Source organism: Pyrgilauda ruficollis, unplaced genomic scaffold, assembly GCF_017590135.1.
Source record: "Pyrgilauda ruficollis isolate IOZ18807 unplaced genomic scaffold, ASM1759013v1 scaffold94, whole genome shotgun sequence".
NCBI classification, from domain to species: domain Eukaryota; kingdom Metazoa; phylum Chordata; class Aves; order Passeriformes; family Passeridae; genus Pyrgilauda; species Pyrgilauda ruficollis.
The window spans coordinates 705,225-719,137 of NW_024531488.1; the positions used below are offsets into that span (position 1 = coordinate 705,225).

Sequence of the window (13,913 nt, forward strand, 5' to 3'; positions counted from 1 at the left end):
GCTTTCTCAACACATTTTCAGCTGAGGTATCTGGTGAAAGCAAGGCAAGGGTTCAAATACCACAGTATCCACTTAAAACATGAAGGACAATGTTGCCAATTAAAGAGACATTGTGGTTTGTTGTGCTTGATATCTGTAGCGACAGGACAGTAAAATCAGTCTGGAAGGATGCTCTTTCAGAGGATGAGAAACAAGGATAGCACAATTCAGTGTGAGTTTCACTGAATTGATAGAGGCTGTCCTGTAGGGAAAAACTGCTGTGACAACACTTTTTTTTCCTGCCTGAGCTCCTGGATGCTTTGTTGCCTTTCATGCTCTTTGCTGCACCACTTCTATGCAGGGCATAAAGTACCAGGATATGAAAGATGTGGGCATGTATTAATCCCTTTTCACTCTTTTTTCTGGCCTTCCTTCTGGTCCTTGCCACAGCACTGACCAGTATTTTCCAAATGGGATACCTGCATCTTATATGTCTCTGGGTGCATGTCATCATATAATATTCAGAGTTCTTAATGCCATCTGGAAAATCCCTACTTGAAGCAATGCAGTGTTAGGGCTATTCCTGCTGCAGTTTCATCTCTTTGTCACAGTTCATTGTCACAGCACTTATGCAATTTCCATGCTTAAAACTTTTCCCAGCACTGGTAATTTTCATCATCTAAATGAATAGACAGTCAATAGGTAAGAAGGCAAGAGAGAAGGAAATTACATGAACATTTTATTTATGGAGTTTCGACTTCTAGCCAATGACAGATAGAAGAAATTATTTAACAGGGTGTGCACTAATAAAGAGCATTAAATAATAGGGGGTAAAAATTTCTTTCTAGACTTCATCAATCTAGACTTAAGAAACCCAGCCCCTGGTAAGCGGATTCATTTAAGGATCCAACATTATAAATGCTTTCATATGTCTTTTTCAATTTTTAGAAGCTTCCATATTGTTTCACTTGCTCCCTACTTGTTTTCAACATTGTCTTGGTGCTGTTATTCCTTTTCTGTTAGAAATCTTCTCTGTTAACTTGTATATGCTTACATGTTGTGAGAATTTTTATCAGCCTTATACAGATCACATAATATACTGAATATAGCTGACATCAAGTGTGAAACCTATTCTTCCTGCACGCATTTGCTTATATTCTGCCCAGATGAGATGCAGCTGGTTTTTTAGATCATATTTCATGTGTCTTGAGGTTTCAAAGCTAGACAGACATTTTTACACACCTTGTGCTTTTTTGTGATGTTTTGATCATCTGATCCTCTCCTTCTCCCATCTTTATGCAAATCTGTGTTGGAAGTGAAGTACAATACTGGTGAATTAGAACACAATAATTCGTCTTTCAGTGACTGAAATTCTCAGATTTAAGTTTTGACGTCACAGGTCATTCACCATCATGGAGGTTTCCCTGCTGTAGACTGCTGTCTTCAAACAACTGTTCTCCAGTCTGCATGGGTTTTGCCTGAGCTTCTGCTAGGTAGAAGTGACATCCTACCTCTGCTACATTGCTCCTGCAAGGAACCACTTCTTCAGGAAGACAAGCACAGAGTAGAATCACTTTAGATTGATATTGCCTTGAAAGAAGCAAGATATAGAATACACACATTTTTGTGCATGTTCTACATTCTTACAAAAAGCATCTGTCTAAAATTCATTATTGGATAGAAACATCCTAACACTAAGTAGAAGGCTGTATGTCTAGTTGGAATTGCGCATTACGGTTTGTACATCCATTTAGATTACATAAAAAATTACATATGTGCAACATGTAATTATTTATACATAAGATGTAAAAATTTAAAACTGAAAACATCTGGTTGGCTGGTGATGGCTGGGCCAAATTTGTGATCACATCAGGATTTTCCAATTAATTGCTGCTTAATTTCATCTGATTTATTGCATAACGAGTAAATGAAAGATTAAACAGGGTACTTAGCATGAGCAAAACTGTATTCTCTTGTGTTACATACTTCCACTGTGACTTCAGGCAACCAAATCAAACCCTCCATACCTCTATATAGTCTCTAAAATGTGCATAAGCAGGCTGTATATAAGATTTAGTTCCTTCCTGTTTGTAAAGAGATTCTTGGAGGGAAAGTCCTCTGTAAATCCAAATAGAAGGACAGAATTGCGCAGTTTCAAACCCCTCTGCATGTTTTTCTGATTTAAAAGTGTCTTTGTTGATCATGCCATGGAGCAATATAGAGAATACTGTCTAAATTCATGAGTGTCTTCAAGTTCAGAATATATAACATCATGTATCTTCCTTTCCTTGCAATTAAAGAAGAAAATAACCTCCACATACAGGTGACTCATTCAAGTAAATGAAACATGCTCTGATTTCTGAAGTTGTGTTCTAATTTCACACATTCAATTTCTTCCAGATTACTACAGACCTGAGGCAGCGTTGTACAGACAGCCATACTGGAACCTCAGCCTCTGCACCTATGGCTGCAGGCATCATTGCCCTGGCACTGGAAGCAAAGTAAGATCTGAGATATATTCTGAAACAGAAATTAAGCATACAGGAAGATATTTCTTGTTCATTCAACAGCTTTATGCAGACTTCACACAGTACTTTGGAGTCTTTCTTGTCACAGTACACAGTAACCTCCTAAGGGGAGGAAAAGTCTCCATGCTTACTTCACATGAAGGAAAGCTGACACTGTGGAAATGCTGGCAGAGTGCTGAGTGCTGAAGTAACATGAAACAATGTTGAACACAGGTGGTTTCCATTAAATGATGTATAGCATCCTCTCAATGTCTTGCAGTTCACTCAGAAGGCTGCCCAGGTCTGCTGTACCCTGCAGGGTACTGTAGGTCACCTCCTCCATTCACCAGTCTCCTCTTAGCAATGTCTGTTCTTGAACACTGAAAGAGGTTTTGGGAGGTATTAGGTTAACCTGAACATAAGTTAATGTAGTATGAAAAATAAAATTGCAATTTTTTAACATGGGTCAAGTTCCTCAGCTCTAAAAACAAGTAATAGTGTAGCTCCATAGTCCTTGTACCTTTAGCTCAAAAAATTTACTTTCTTAAAAGCATTTTCTCAATTGCATGATTTTGTTCTTTATGCCTAATATGTATCTCTAGTGTGCTTCATGGCACAGAAGAAATGTGGGTGATTTTCTCGTAAATCTGTATTTTAGAACCTTTTACATTACTTTGTACACTGTTGGATAATATCTGCAGGTCTAAGACAGAATGCTTCACCCCAAATCTTCCTCAATGTTTTTAAGTTCTAAGAGATTGATTCTATTAAATTCTGAAGAAAACTAGTTTCCTGTGGGGTCAGCTATTTTCTTTGAAGGAAGTAAGAAATTTGCACACAATAGTAGATTCAAATTGCATATAGTTCATAACACTAGAATTATGTTTCCACCTTTCATGTTGTTTTCTTTGAAGACAGCTTGACCCAATATAGAATACTTTTTGCCATTGAGTTATAAGCATAAGAGTTTGTAATTGAAGACCTGACATAATGTTAAGTAGCGCAGCAGTTGTGGCATTATAATTGTGTTTTCTTAACACAGTATCAGAGACAAAGGTATTTTGTGTTATTGTGGGAGGTTTTTAACTTTTAAATCTCCTCTTAACCCCAGTTTTAAAATCCTGAAGTTCATTGCAAACAATCTGCAAATGCAGATAAGTCTGCATTCCAACTTGCTGTAAGTTTTTCTCACTATTCTCACTTAATGAATTGAAATTGGTAATTCATTATTTCTGTTTTGTTGTAGCTGAAAGTTTCAGAAAAGTTATATCTTGGAAGACCTGCAACAAAGCAGGTTGTGACATCTTAAAACACACTGAGAAGCTTACCCTTTTTTCTCTGTGACCATCAGTGACTCTACCAGTGGGAAATCCATATTAGTGCATATGGACTAGCATTTTTTTCCAAAACTAATAGTAGCTATAACAGACATAAAGACAAGACTGTGTTAAAGCTTTATATGTGGTTATGGAGACAAAATGTGCCAGTGACTAAATATCCTTGTAACTCTTTTGTATTTGTAGTACTCCGTTGCATGGTACGAAAAAGAGTTTCAGAGTGAAAATATGTTGACTTTGCCTCCTTTTAGATTCTGTTCCATTTCATTAAATGGAAGGTTCTGTTTCTAGACCTTAGCCTATATATTTGAATAGATCCAAAGGAATTCTATTAATGATACCATAAATATGGTTTTTATTCATTTGTATTTCATTCACTAACTTTTCTGTCTTATGTGTACTTAAAATCTGCCACTGCTTCTAATCACAGCCACTAAATAAAACAGAAAAAAAAAAAGAAAAGAAAAAAAAAGAGAGAGAGAAGTTAAAAAGCAGAGAGAAACTAGGGAGAAAAATAGTTCTCACACTATGGCTTCCCATGCTGGTTTTCTTCACCAGTTTGGAGAAATCTTTGGTCTTGTGACATTATAGATTATGAAGTACAGCCTTTAATATTATAGGGAGATCTTATTGTGATCTATTAAATTTTAATGTCTCAGGTTTGCATGTATGGAATCTGTTCAGTTTATTTTATGGAGTTTCTGGATTTCTTATTTATGTGATTTGAAATTTCAGGTTGTATTTTTCACCTGTGATGCCTCTCAATTTAGGTGACCCTAAGTAAATGTTAGGAAGTTTTGAAGCCACTGAAGTATTTTCTACAACACTTTAAAAATGGGATATAAAGGACACATTATTGTGTCTTAGTTAACTGCTTACTGGAATTTTTATGTTACAAACAGAGTTTGCCTTTTCATAAACTCTTCATTAGATTCCCTATTAGTACCTCTGCTAATTGCAGTGTTTATGTGAGGTTTTTTAAAAGACAAGTTGGAGAAGGGTTTTGCAAGGTTAGCTACATTCTTTGTACAGCAAGCTGCTTAAAAATTAGAGCACTTAGTCCTGAGAACTTCTTGACTATGTTTGTGATAATGTATAGTTTCATTCCACTTTGTGCTGTAAAGCACAGCAGTTTATACCATGGAAGGATTTTGAGTCCATGGAAGTCAGTTTTGCCCAGGCAAGTTCTACTCCTGGGAGACATCATGAGTTGAGCAGAGCACTAATATAGCCTGGGTGTGAGTTAGAATAGCCAAGAGGTTGCTTCAACTCACACACAAAGGTATGTTCAACCAAACAAAAAATAAGCAAGACATGCATCTTGCTCATATTTTCTTTCTTTGACAAGCCCCATATAGTAGGATCATCAAATAGCTGATGGAGGATCTCTTACCTGCCTACTGATTTGAATCCTCCACTTAGCCATTTCTTCCAACAGGGCTCTGCTTCTGAAAGCCTGGTAACAAATTGTTTGAGCATTGTTATGCATAATGTGAACACATTTTTATAATTTTTTATCTAGTATTTGAGTATCAAAGTCGCATGTTTTTCCTCAGGAATCAAAGAATTGTGACTGAGTTTCAGACTGGTTGTTTGGAATCCCTGAGGTTGCAGTGCATGGCTGTAAATATGCAACAACTATCACACAGACATCTCTTAATTTTAAAATTCTGCTGTTTTCTTATGGTATTTAGGTAGTAAATTGCTTTCAGTTGTACCCAGTTGATGTTTCATAGTATATCTAGTATCTTGATCAGATTCTATGAATAAATACTTGCTTGTATGTAAATTTGTAAATTTAAAATTGTAAATGATAAAATAAGTATAATCAATTTAGTGCACAGAGACAGCAATTTTCTAACTAAAAATAAACTATTTTCATTGCATAGTACCATCTACTGTTGGTAGCAGGGATACCTTTCTCATTGATAAGAAGGTTGGATTTGGAATTTGAGGAAATGAGAGTCAGAAGAGACAATGGTATTTGTTCCAAAGACCATTGTGCCATGTTCCTTTGAATAAGCCAAATTTAAATAAAAACCCTTATGTTGCTGACAGAAGAATACATTATACATCCCCAATTGAACTGCGTGTTCCTGTCTGTAAGCCAATGCATATTTTCCAGCATGTGGCATATAAACTAGTTTCATTAGTAAGAAGCAGCAACTGAAATGGAAGTACCTTTCTACTTTCCTTTCTGCTACCTTTCTGCTACCTTTCTACTGTGTGGTATACTCAGTGGTATAGCCTTGGGGAGAGTCTGTTTTCTTCCGTGATTCTCTTCACTTGAGTGATATGGAATCTTATAATTATTTCATTTGGAAGGGACCTTAAGGATCATCTCATTCCAATCCCCTGCTATCAGCAAAAACACTTTTCACTGGACCAGGTTGCTCAGAGCCCCATCCAGCCTGGCCTTGGAACAATTCCAAGGGGAGGGGCACCCTCCACTTCTCTAGGCACCCTGTGCCAGTGCTTTACCACCCTGCCAGCAAAGTTGTAATCTAAACCCACTCTCTGGAGGAAAGTATCTTTTCCTCCAAGGAGAGGTGCTTCATCCCTCTAATAATTTTTGTGGCCTTTGTCTGGACTTGCTCCGACAGGTCAATGTCATTCCTGCATTTATCTTTTTTTTACATGACTAGAACAAGGTAGTGCTGGGAAGAACCAAAGAGTTTTAGTGAATTCGGTTACTAGTGACAGAGAAGTGACAAGTGTAATAATCACTGACGTAAAAGGAAGATGGAGTTCACATTGTGAAAGGTCAACAGTGTCAGAGTTAGATACTTTGGATTTCTGGCAACTGAACAGATATTTGCATACTTCCCCGACTGATTGATTTTCTTACAGAAAGGAGAAAAGCAATGCACTGTCTAGCAAGGTACAACTTCGGGTACAGAGAACGTATTTCTGTGTTATAAAAGTTATGAGAGCTTAGTCATAAATATAGTCAGAGATTAAAAGTGATGAGACAGCTGAGGTAAATTAGGAAGTGCTGTCAAGTGTCCTCTATAGTTAGAATTCGAGTGCAGGAGGAAAGGTTATAATTTAAGTGCTTTAGCTAGGTCTTTGCTCCATTGATTGACTGCCTGTTATAGAAGGCAATGCTAGAGTGTGTGAGTTAAAAAACTCTTTCTGAATCTTCTCATTTTTTGAGAAGTTTGCTCTTAATATTGAAGTATTTGAAAAACATAACCATTAGTAAATGCTTACTTTAGATCTTGAGGTTTAACCACCTATGCCACTTATGGAATTTCAGTTATTATATTGACTTTGATTTGTGTGTGTTTTGGTTCCTGTTCCTGTTTTCAGTTACATATAAATTTGCCAAAGAATAACTATTCAGGCTGAAATTTTCCATTTTACTTGCATTTAAAAGGTTTTAAGAAAAATCTGTTCAGGCATTTCTTAAACCCAAACAAGGTTAAAAACAAGTAATGTTTGATTGTGATGATTTTTAACTTCTTCATTGAGTTTTTCTGTGTCTGGGCTTTGGAGCAACAGGTAGAAATAAAACTAGTGGATAGCTGTTGTTCTGGTGCCAGGACAGTGCCTTTAATGAGAATAAGCTTTTCAGAAATCTCAGCTGGCATTTTCTCAGTTGAGACTTTTAAGCTCTGTCCCTGTAGTTTCTTGGCTCTCCAAGTGTTTTCCAGCATCAGCTTTTAGAGGCTAGTCTCTGAAGTTACTCTTGAGGTGCTTCTGTCTGTTCAACTTGAGAGCAGGGATCCCAGCTGCTTTTTCCTGTCAATTCCTTGTGGGAGTAAAAAGAGGAAGGTGGAAGAGGGAAGAGGAGCAGTTTAACTGATTGCAGTGTCCCTGGGGTCAGTCTTTTGAAAAGTGGAAGACAGGTCAAATCAATAGCCTGAAATCAGTACCCTATGTGTACCATAGCTAATGCTAACCATATCTTCCTTTATTAACCTAAGACAATGTTAGCCTTCTCCATCTTCACAGTCAAGCTGATTCTAAGATTGGCAATTAACCTAAGGTTTTGTTGCTGTTCTTTCCATGCTGTTATTAAGCAGATGGTGAGCATTGTCATTTGGACAGTCTCATTTTATTGTTCCTTTGGAGATGACACAATAAAAGATGTAATTCAGATGCCTTTCTCTCAGGGGTTTTCTCCTCCCAATTTCATCATTATTAGCCTGCATATCAGGCCATTGTTTGTTAGATTTTTGGCACTTATGATTTTTTATCTCTGTGTGCACTGCAGATTTGACACAGGTATACCAGAACACCATTGCTGGTGGACGTATAGCTGCCTACCCCACTGTTCATCTGAAGGAATACATCAAGGCCTATCACAACTGTCTAAAAACCAATATAAAGATAAAGCAAAAGATGGAATTTTTTTTCTTCCCTTTACAATAAGAGTGGTAAAACATTGTAACATATTGCCAGAGAGGTGGTAGATGCCCTGTGCCAGGAAATATTCAAGGTCATTTCAGACAAGGTTCTGAGCAACCTCGTCTAGTTGAACATTCCCCTGCTGATTGCCAAAGGACCTTTAAAGGTCCTTTCCAGCCCAAATCATTGTGTGATTCTGTGGCTGTAGATTCTTTGTCAAAGCCTTTCAGTGCTGCCTCATGAGTAGATCAGGATGCATTGCAGAAACTGTGGAGATGCGGCATGAGTATAAACTGAATGTTGTGAAGTGGAGCTAGAAATTTATTAAAATGATGTTGTACAGGACATGTAGAAGCATATCCTGTCTTACAAACCCTTAATGTGCCTTACTTTTGCCATGGCTTTTTTTAATCTTTATTTCAGAAATTTTTACCAGCCCAACTGGATAAACAATTATTGTTATTCTAGTCCAGCAGTCTAGTGTGAGAAACTGCACCATAAGAGAAAAAGGTACCTATAGGCATAGTACTCATAGTACATAGTACATTTTTAAAAAATGCTCAGGGAGAGAAGGCATCTGCTCTCGTTAAATACAACAAAATTTTTAAATATGTTGAGAATCTGATTTAAGAACCAAGGTTTCCCTGGTTTTCAATGACTGCGGTCCTGGGCAGCGTAGGCAGCCAGTTCTGGGTCTTATAAACTTCATTCTGGTCTGTTTTCAGCTGAGGGGAATTGTGGCATTGTGTGCAATAGGGACAGATAACAGTGTTCTGAGAATGCTACTTAGTGCCTGGTGTTCTGTGCCACAATACTTTTTCCTCTTCATTGTTTAATGGCTCAGTTTATCATTCCCTCTACTACACTGCATTTTTAAAGATAATATTATTCATCTTCTTGCAGGTAATAGAAAAACTGAAAAATTGGAAGGAGAAAGAAAAGATAGCCGAATGCTAGCACCTTTACATCATCTTCTAAGAAAAGAAATTCTCCCTGTTGTAGAGGAAACAGGAAAACTGCAATCCCTGAAGATTTGCCCTAGTCCTAGAAGATAAATATGTATTAATGTTACAGTGAGGATAGAAACAGCATCTTTTTCACCTTTCAGGTGGACAGGTTATTAGGAATCCCTTAAAGGAATACTTGTCTGTGTAATACTTGTCCCTTAAAGGCCCTTGTTTTGCAACTCACCAACTATCCAACTGTTTGGAATTCTTGCAAAATACTCACAGACTCTCAGTGAATTCCAAGACTGGGGTAGTAAACCAATTAATAACAAGAGAGGCACCTGGAATAGCTTCAATAGGAACTGAAAGTCTAGAGGAATTTCCAGTTTGAGCTAGCAGTTAGTGAGATTTAGTAGAGGTTTTCAGCAAGCCAAAAGTTTGATTTCTTCTCCTTTGCACTCGTTAGGATACAGTAGTTGGTGGTCATAAAAATTGCCTCTGTGTGAAATGTACTCATTCATCTTCCCTTAAGTTTCATATAACAGAATTTTATCATATATCATTACAGTCTGCTTATGGCAAACCTCCCAGTTGTATAAATAATTTCATGTAGTTTTTCTGTAAAATTGGAATATGTATTTTGAATGGAGCAAAGGAAAGTAGAAAAGATAAATGAAAGTTGTTTTGCTTTGGATACTTTTCAGCTTACATGACCTTGTATCCCTACACCCTGGTAAAATGTCTGATCTGTGACTGTTTTTCCCCTATTTCACAGTCCATTTCTGACCTGGAGAGACGTACAGCACATTATTGTCAGGACTTCACGTGCAGGACATCTGAATGCCAATGACTGGAAAACCAATGCAGCTGGTTATAAGGGTAAGAGCGAGCTTTCTTCTTTGCTATCACAAGCAACCTATTGTTTGATAATTTTGTTTGATTCTATACATAGTTTGGAGACCTTTCATCCTTGATCTGAAGGGGCCTATCTTCTCTTTTACAAGGAAAACCTTTTAGAATGACTAATGCACAAAACTGTCAGGTACAAAATGCATTGGCCCGATCTTCTTAGTGCCTTTCAGTTCCATACACAGCTGCCAGAAAACTAAGTAAATTATTAGTGTTTAATTTTTCTTTTTATATCTAGTATTCTGAAAAAGTAGTATAGAGTTGAAGATGCAGCAATTCTGGGATCCAGACATGTTCTCACTCAGAATTATTGACAGTTTCAATTTCAAATGATGAAACAGTATTTTTAAGTTTCATTTTTATATGATAAATCCTACATTAGTTATATGTGAGAATTCTGTCAGATTTTGGATAGAATTGAATTTTGAGCTGTCATGACTGTTCCTGGGACACGTAATCATTTTTCAGTGACCTGCCGGGTAGATTTCTAAAATTTTGTACTGTCTTGAAAATTTGATAAAAGCTACATCCTAAAAGCTTTTTTTTCACTTTTGTAATGCAAGCGGAGGTAAACCATTAAATAGGATATATATTTTCATGGTGGGTTAAAACAGAACCTTGAATCTGTACATTTTATTTCAGCACAGTTTGTCTTCTGATTCCCAGTCACTACATTATTTCTGCTTTCACTTTGTATTGCATCTTAAACAAAACTCTAGCATGGCTTATTTCTGGTTCTCTTTTCGTAAGAATTCCATCCAATACTGGCATACCTCCTGTAAGATGAGAGTTGATCTGTGTGTGCCAGGATCTACTGAGAGAAAAATGTAGCATACAAGAGTTATCAAATCTTTGCCCTGATTTCACTTTAAAAATGAAGCCTATATTTAATCTATTTTGGATCAAGACACTGCTGCCATAGAGCATCTTTAATATATAATTCTGACCTATGACATTTTTGCTGCAATGGCACAGAACCAAACCAAAAAATCCTTTTTTATTTTTGGATGCAAACCAGTCTCTAACTACAGAGAATGTGTTTAGAAATAGATATTTGATCAGGATCTCCTAATCATGTGAAGGTTCTGATGTTCAAGGGCCTGGTTTTATACCATTTACAAGTGCATGCCACCACACAAAAAACATAAATAGATACTTCCTTAATTGCAATAACATTACAGTATTTGTTATTGCAAAACATCTCCCAGATTTAAAAAGTTTTATCAGGAGATGGTGACTATCATCAGTTTATTGAAGCTATATGAGGGTCAAAGAACACTTTTCAAGTAACATAAAGCAGAGCTTTTTTTTTCATATCTTACTTTCAAAATTCTACATTTTTAATGTTTTTCCACTTGTTGCCCAAGAGAGGCAAACACCCTGTGAGTCATTTCACAGCAGCTGTCACTCATTATCAAAAGACAGGTCACACCAAGGTCACACCAGCAGCAGCAGCGACAGCATTGGCAGCAGGACTTGCACTGTTGAGTCACTGTTGAACCACTGCTTATTCTGAATCCTTGGAACCATTTTTCTATACATTGTAACACATATATAGTAAGAAAAAGGGATGAAAAATGGTTTTGTCTTCACTCATGGAAAGTCACAAACATAAATGAACTCAATTTGGTAACTTGGATTCAGGGAAAACAACTTGAACTGGCTGAACTCTGCTATAGACTCTATGGTGAAATTGAAAAAGAGGAAGATGAGGTAAATGACCTCTGCACAGCTCAGGAATCAACCTTAACCCAAATAAAAGCATTAGTTTTAGCTAAATTATTTTGGCAACTTAGGCTGAACATATTGTTCCAATAAAAATACATCTCTCTTTAAACTCCTGTTGGTTTTGGAAGAAGGAGAAGCAAAAGATTTAGTTTAAATCACAACATCCGAACCTGAATTCAAAAGGGGATTTGCACACCACTACTGGCAAGACTGAAAGAGTTTTTTTATTGCACGTGGCAATATTTAGTATAATATTACAGTATTATCCTTCACTATCACCAAGTGTAACAATTAAAGTATGGTTTTTCATAATTGAACTACTCTGATCAGACTGAGATCCTTAAGGAATTGTATCATAATCTTGTTGATAACAAGATCCATGGTTCTTCCACAGCATGGAAGAACCCCTTCTTAAGAGGGGGTGAAAGATTTTTTTTTAATTATCTACAAAAGATAGTCACAAGAAACAATCTGCCTTTCTTCAGTGCATACTAGTGGAGAAAGAGGAAAACAAGAATAAAGAGGAAAACAGGTTTGCCACTTTAAAAATAGGAACTGAAAGGGTGAAAACCAGCAAAAACCTGAAAAAACCTTTCACTCAACAAAGGGTCAGCAAGAGCTGGTAGTTGAAAGTGGGTCAGCATGCCATTTCAGAGGGTTGTTTTGCTGGTCTGCATGGCAACCCTTCCCTTGCCATAGTCCCTGGCAGTGCTTTGCCATTGCAGAACACACAGAAAGAGCTCACAGATGTCATTACTGGTTTCAAGATCTCCTTTTTTTACTCCTTACATTTATACAAAGAAGGATTAAAACATGAAAAACACTTAAGACAGCTAGTGATTTGCTAAAGCAGTGCTTGTTATTTGTTTAATTTTCTGGCAAGTAAACAGTGCTCATTAAATTCACGTCAATAGAATTAACTCAGGAATGAGCAAGAATTTTTACTTGGTAGGGATTTTTTATTATTTTCTTGTCAGACAGCATGCATCTTTTCTCAGGAACTTATTTTGTAGTCTAAAAAGAAAGACTTGAATGCTCAGGCTATACTCTGGTTAGTCAGTTGTACATATAATTTGTCAATAATTAAAGCAGTTAATTAGCTGATTTTATGGAAAAATACTTGAGAGCATCTGCTTTTGTGAGGATATCAAAACTGTTGATCTGTTTCTGCTATGGCAGATTGGATTCAAATCCTTGTTCTGTCAGCTGTTTAGTCAACAACAGAGCATGCAAGTGCATTCATAAAAAGGAAACTACATTAATGCTGACTTGTCTCTGAGTTGAAAGATAGAGAATTAAATACTGCAGTTTTAAGAACAATGATCAATGATCAAATTATATAAATATTCTTTGTCTATAAGTGAAGCTTCACATACTGTGAAATTCTGTCTCTGAGAAACAGACCATTTATAGGGAGTACTACTGATTTGCAGGGAAATTTTTAGAGAATGTACTTCACTCTTCCTGGCTCTAAAGCACAGACAATAACACTTCAGTACCCTGAAATAAAATGCTACTGAAAGATAAGATAAAATGAAATAAAATTTCTACCCATTTTTTTCAGTTTTGCGCTGTACCTAGGCCCAGAGGATAAACTTTTCCTAGAGAAACCAAATTGCCTCAATTTCCAAGAAGTAAAAAGAGTTATGTCACATCCCTTTAGGTTAGCTAAAGTATCTGCTGCTTCCATTGAAGCGTGACCACTGAAAAGGATTAGTGACTTAATGTTTTTGAGCCTTTTAACATAATTGCTTAATATTTAATAAAACCGGTGATTACATTAGTTGTGAGCAGAGCATTAGTCTTGGAGTGAGAAAGAGATGAGTTTATATAGGCTCCTATTTAGGAGACCTAGACTGGACAGATTTATCTTGTGGTAACCAATAGCCAGGCAGGAATTCAAAAATGAGCAAGAATATCTTTACAACGTGCATTTCAGAGAAGACAAATAAACTATTCATAAACACTGTACTGCGTGTTTTCACTAACTTTAAAATGTAAATAAATTTTAAATTATATTTTTAAGACATTGTCAGAAGCTGGCATAAGACTTCTGGAAAACAGCAAGCTCATAACTCATAAATGGTTATGTCAAACAATCAAAGCTGTTCATTTATAAAAAGACCTTCCACTCTTACAGATACTTCCTGGTA

The 13,913-nt window shown here is 36.6% G+C and overlaps 1 protein-coding gene across 4 annotated transcripts in view; it reads left to right on the plus strand.

The window, feature by feature from the left end:
• Positions 1–13,913, plus strand: part of PCSK5 (proprotein convertase subtilisin/kexin type 5) — a 224,994-nt gene that overhangs the window by 116,701 nt on the left and 94,380 nt on the right. For all 4 annotated transcript variants that reach the window (XM_041489485.1, XM_041489484.1, XM_041489486.1 and 1 more), the window contains exons 9-10: positions 2,380–2,480; positions 9,899–10,002. In XM_041489485.1, the coding sequence (XP_041345419.1) occupies positions 2,380–2,480; positions 9,899–10,002 (205 nt within the window). The remainder of the gene's footprint in view (positions 1–2,379; positions 2,481–9,898; positions 10,003–13,913) is intronic.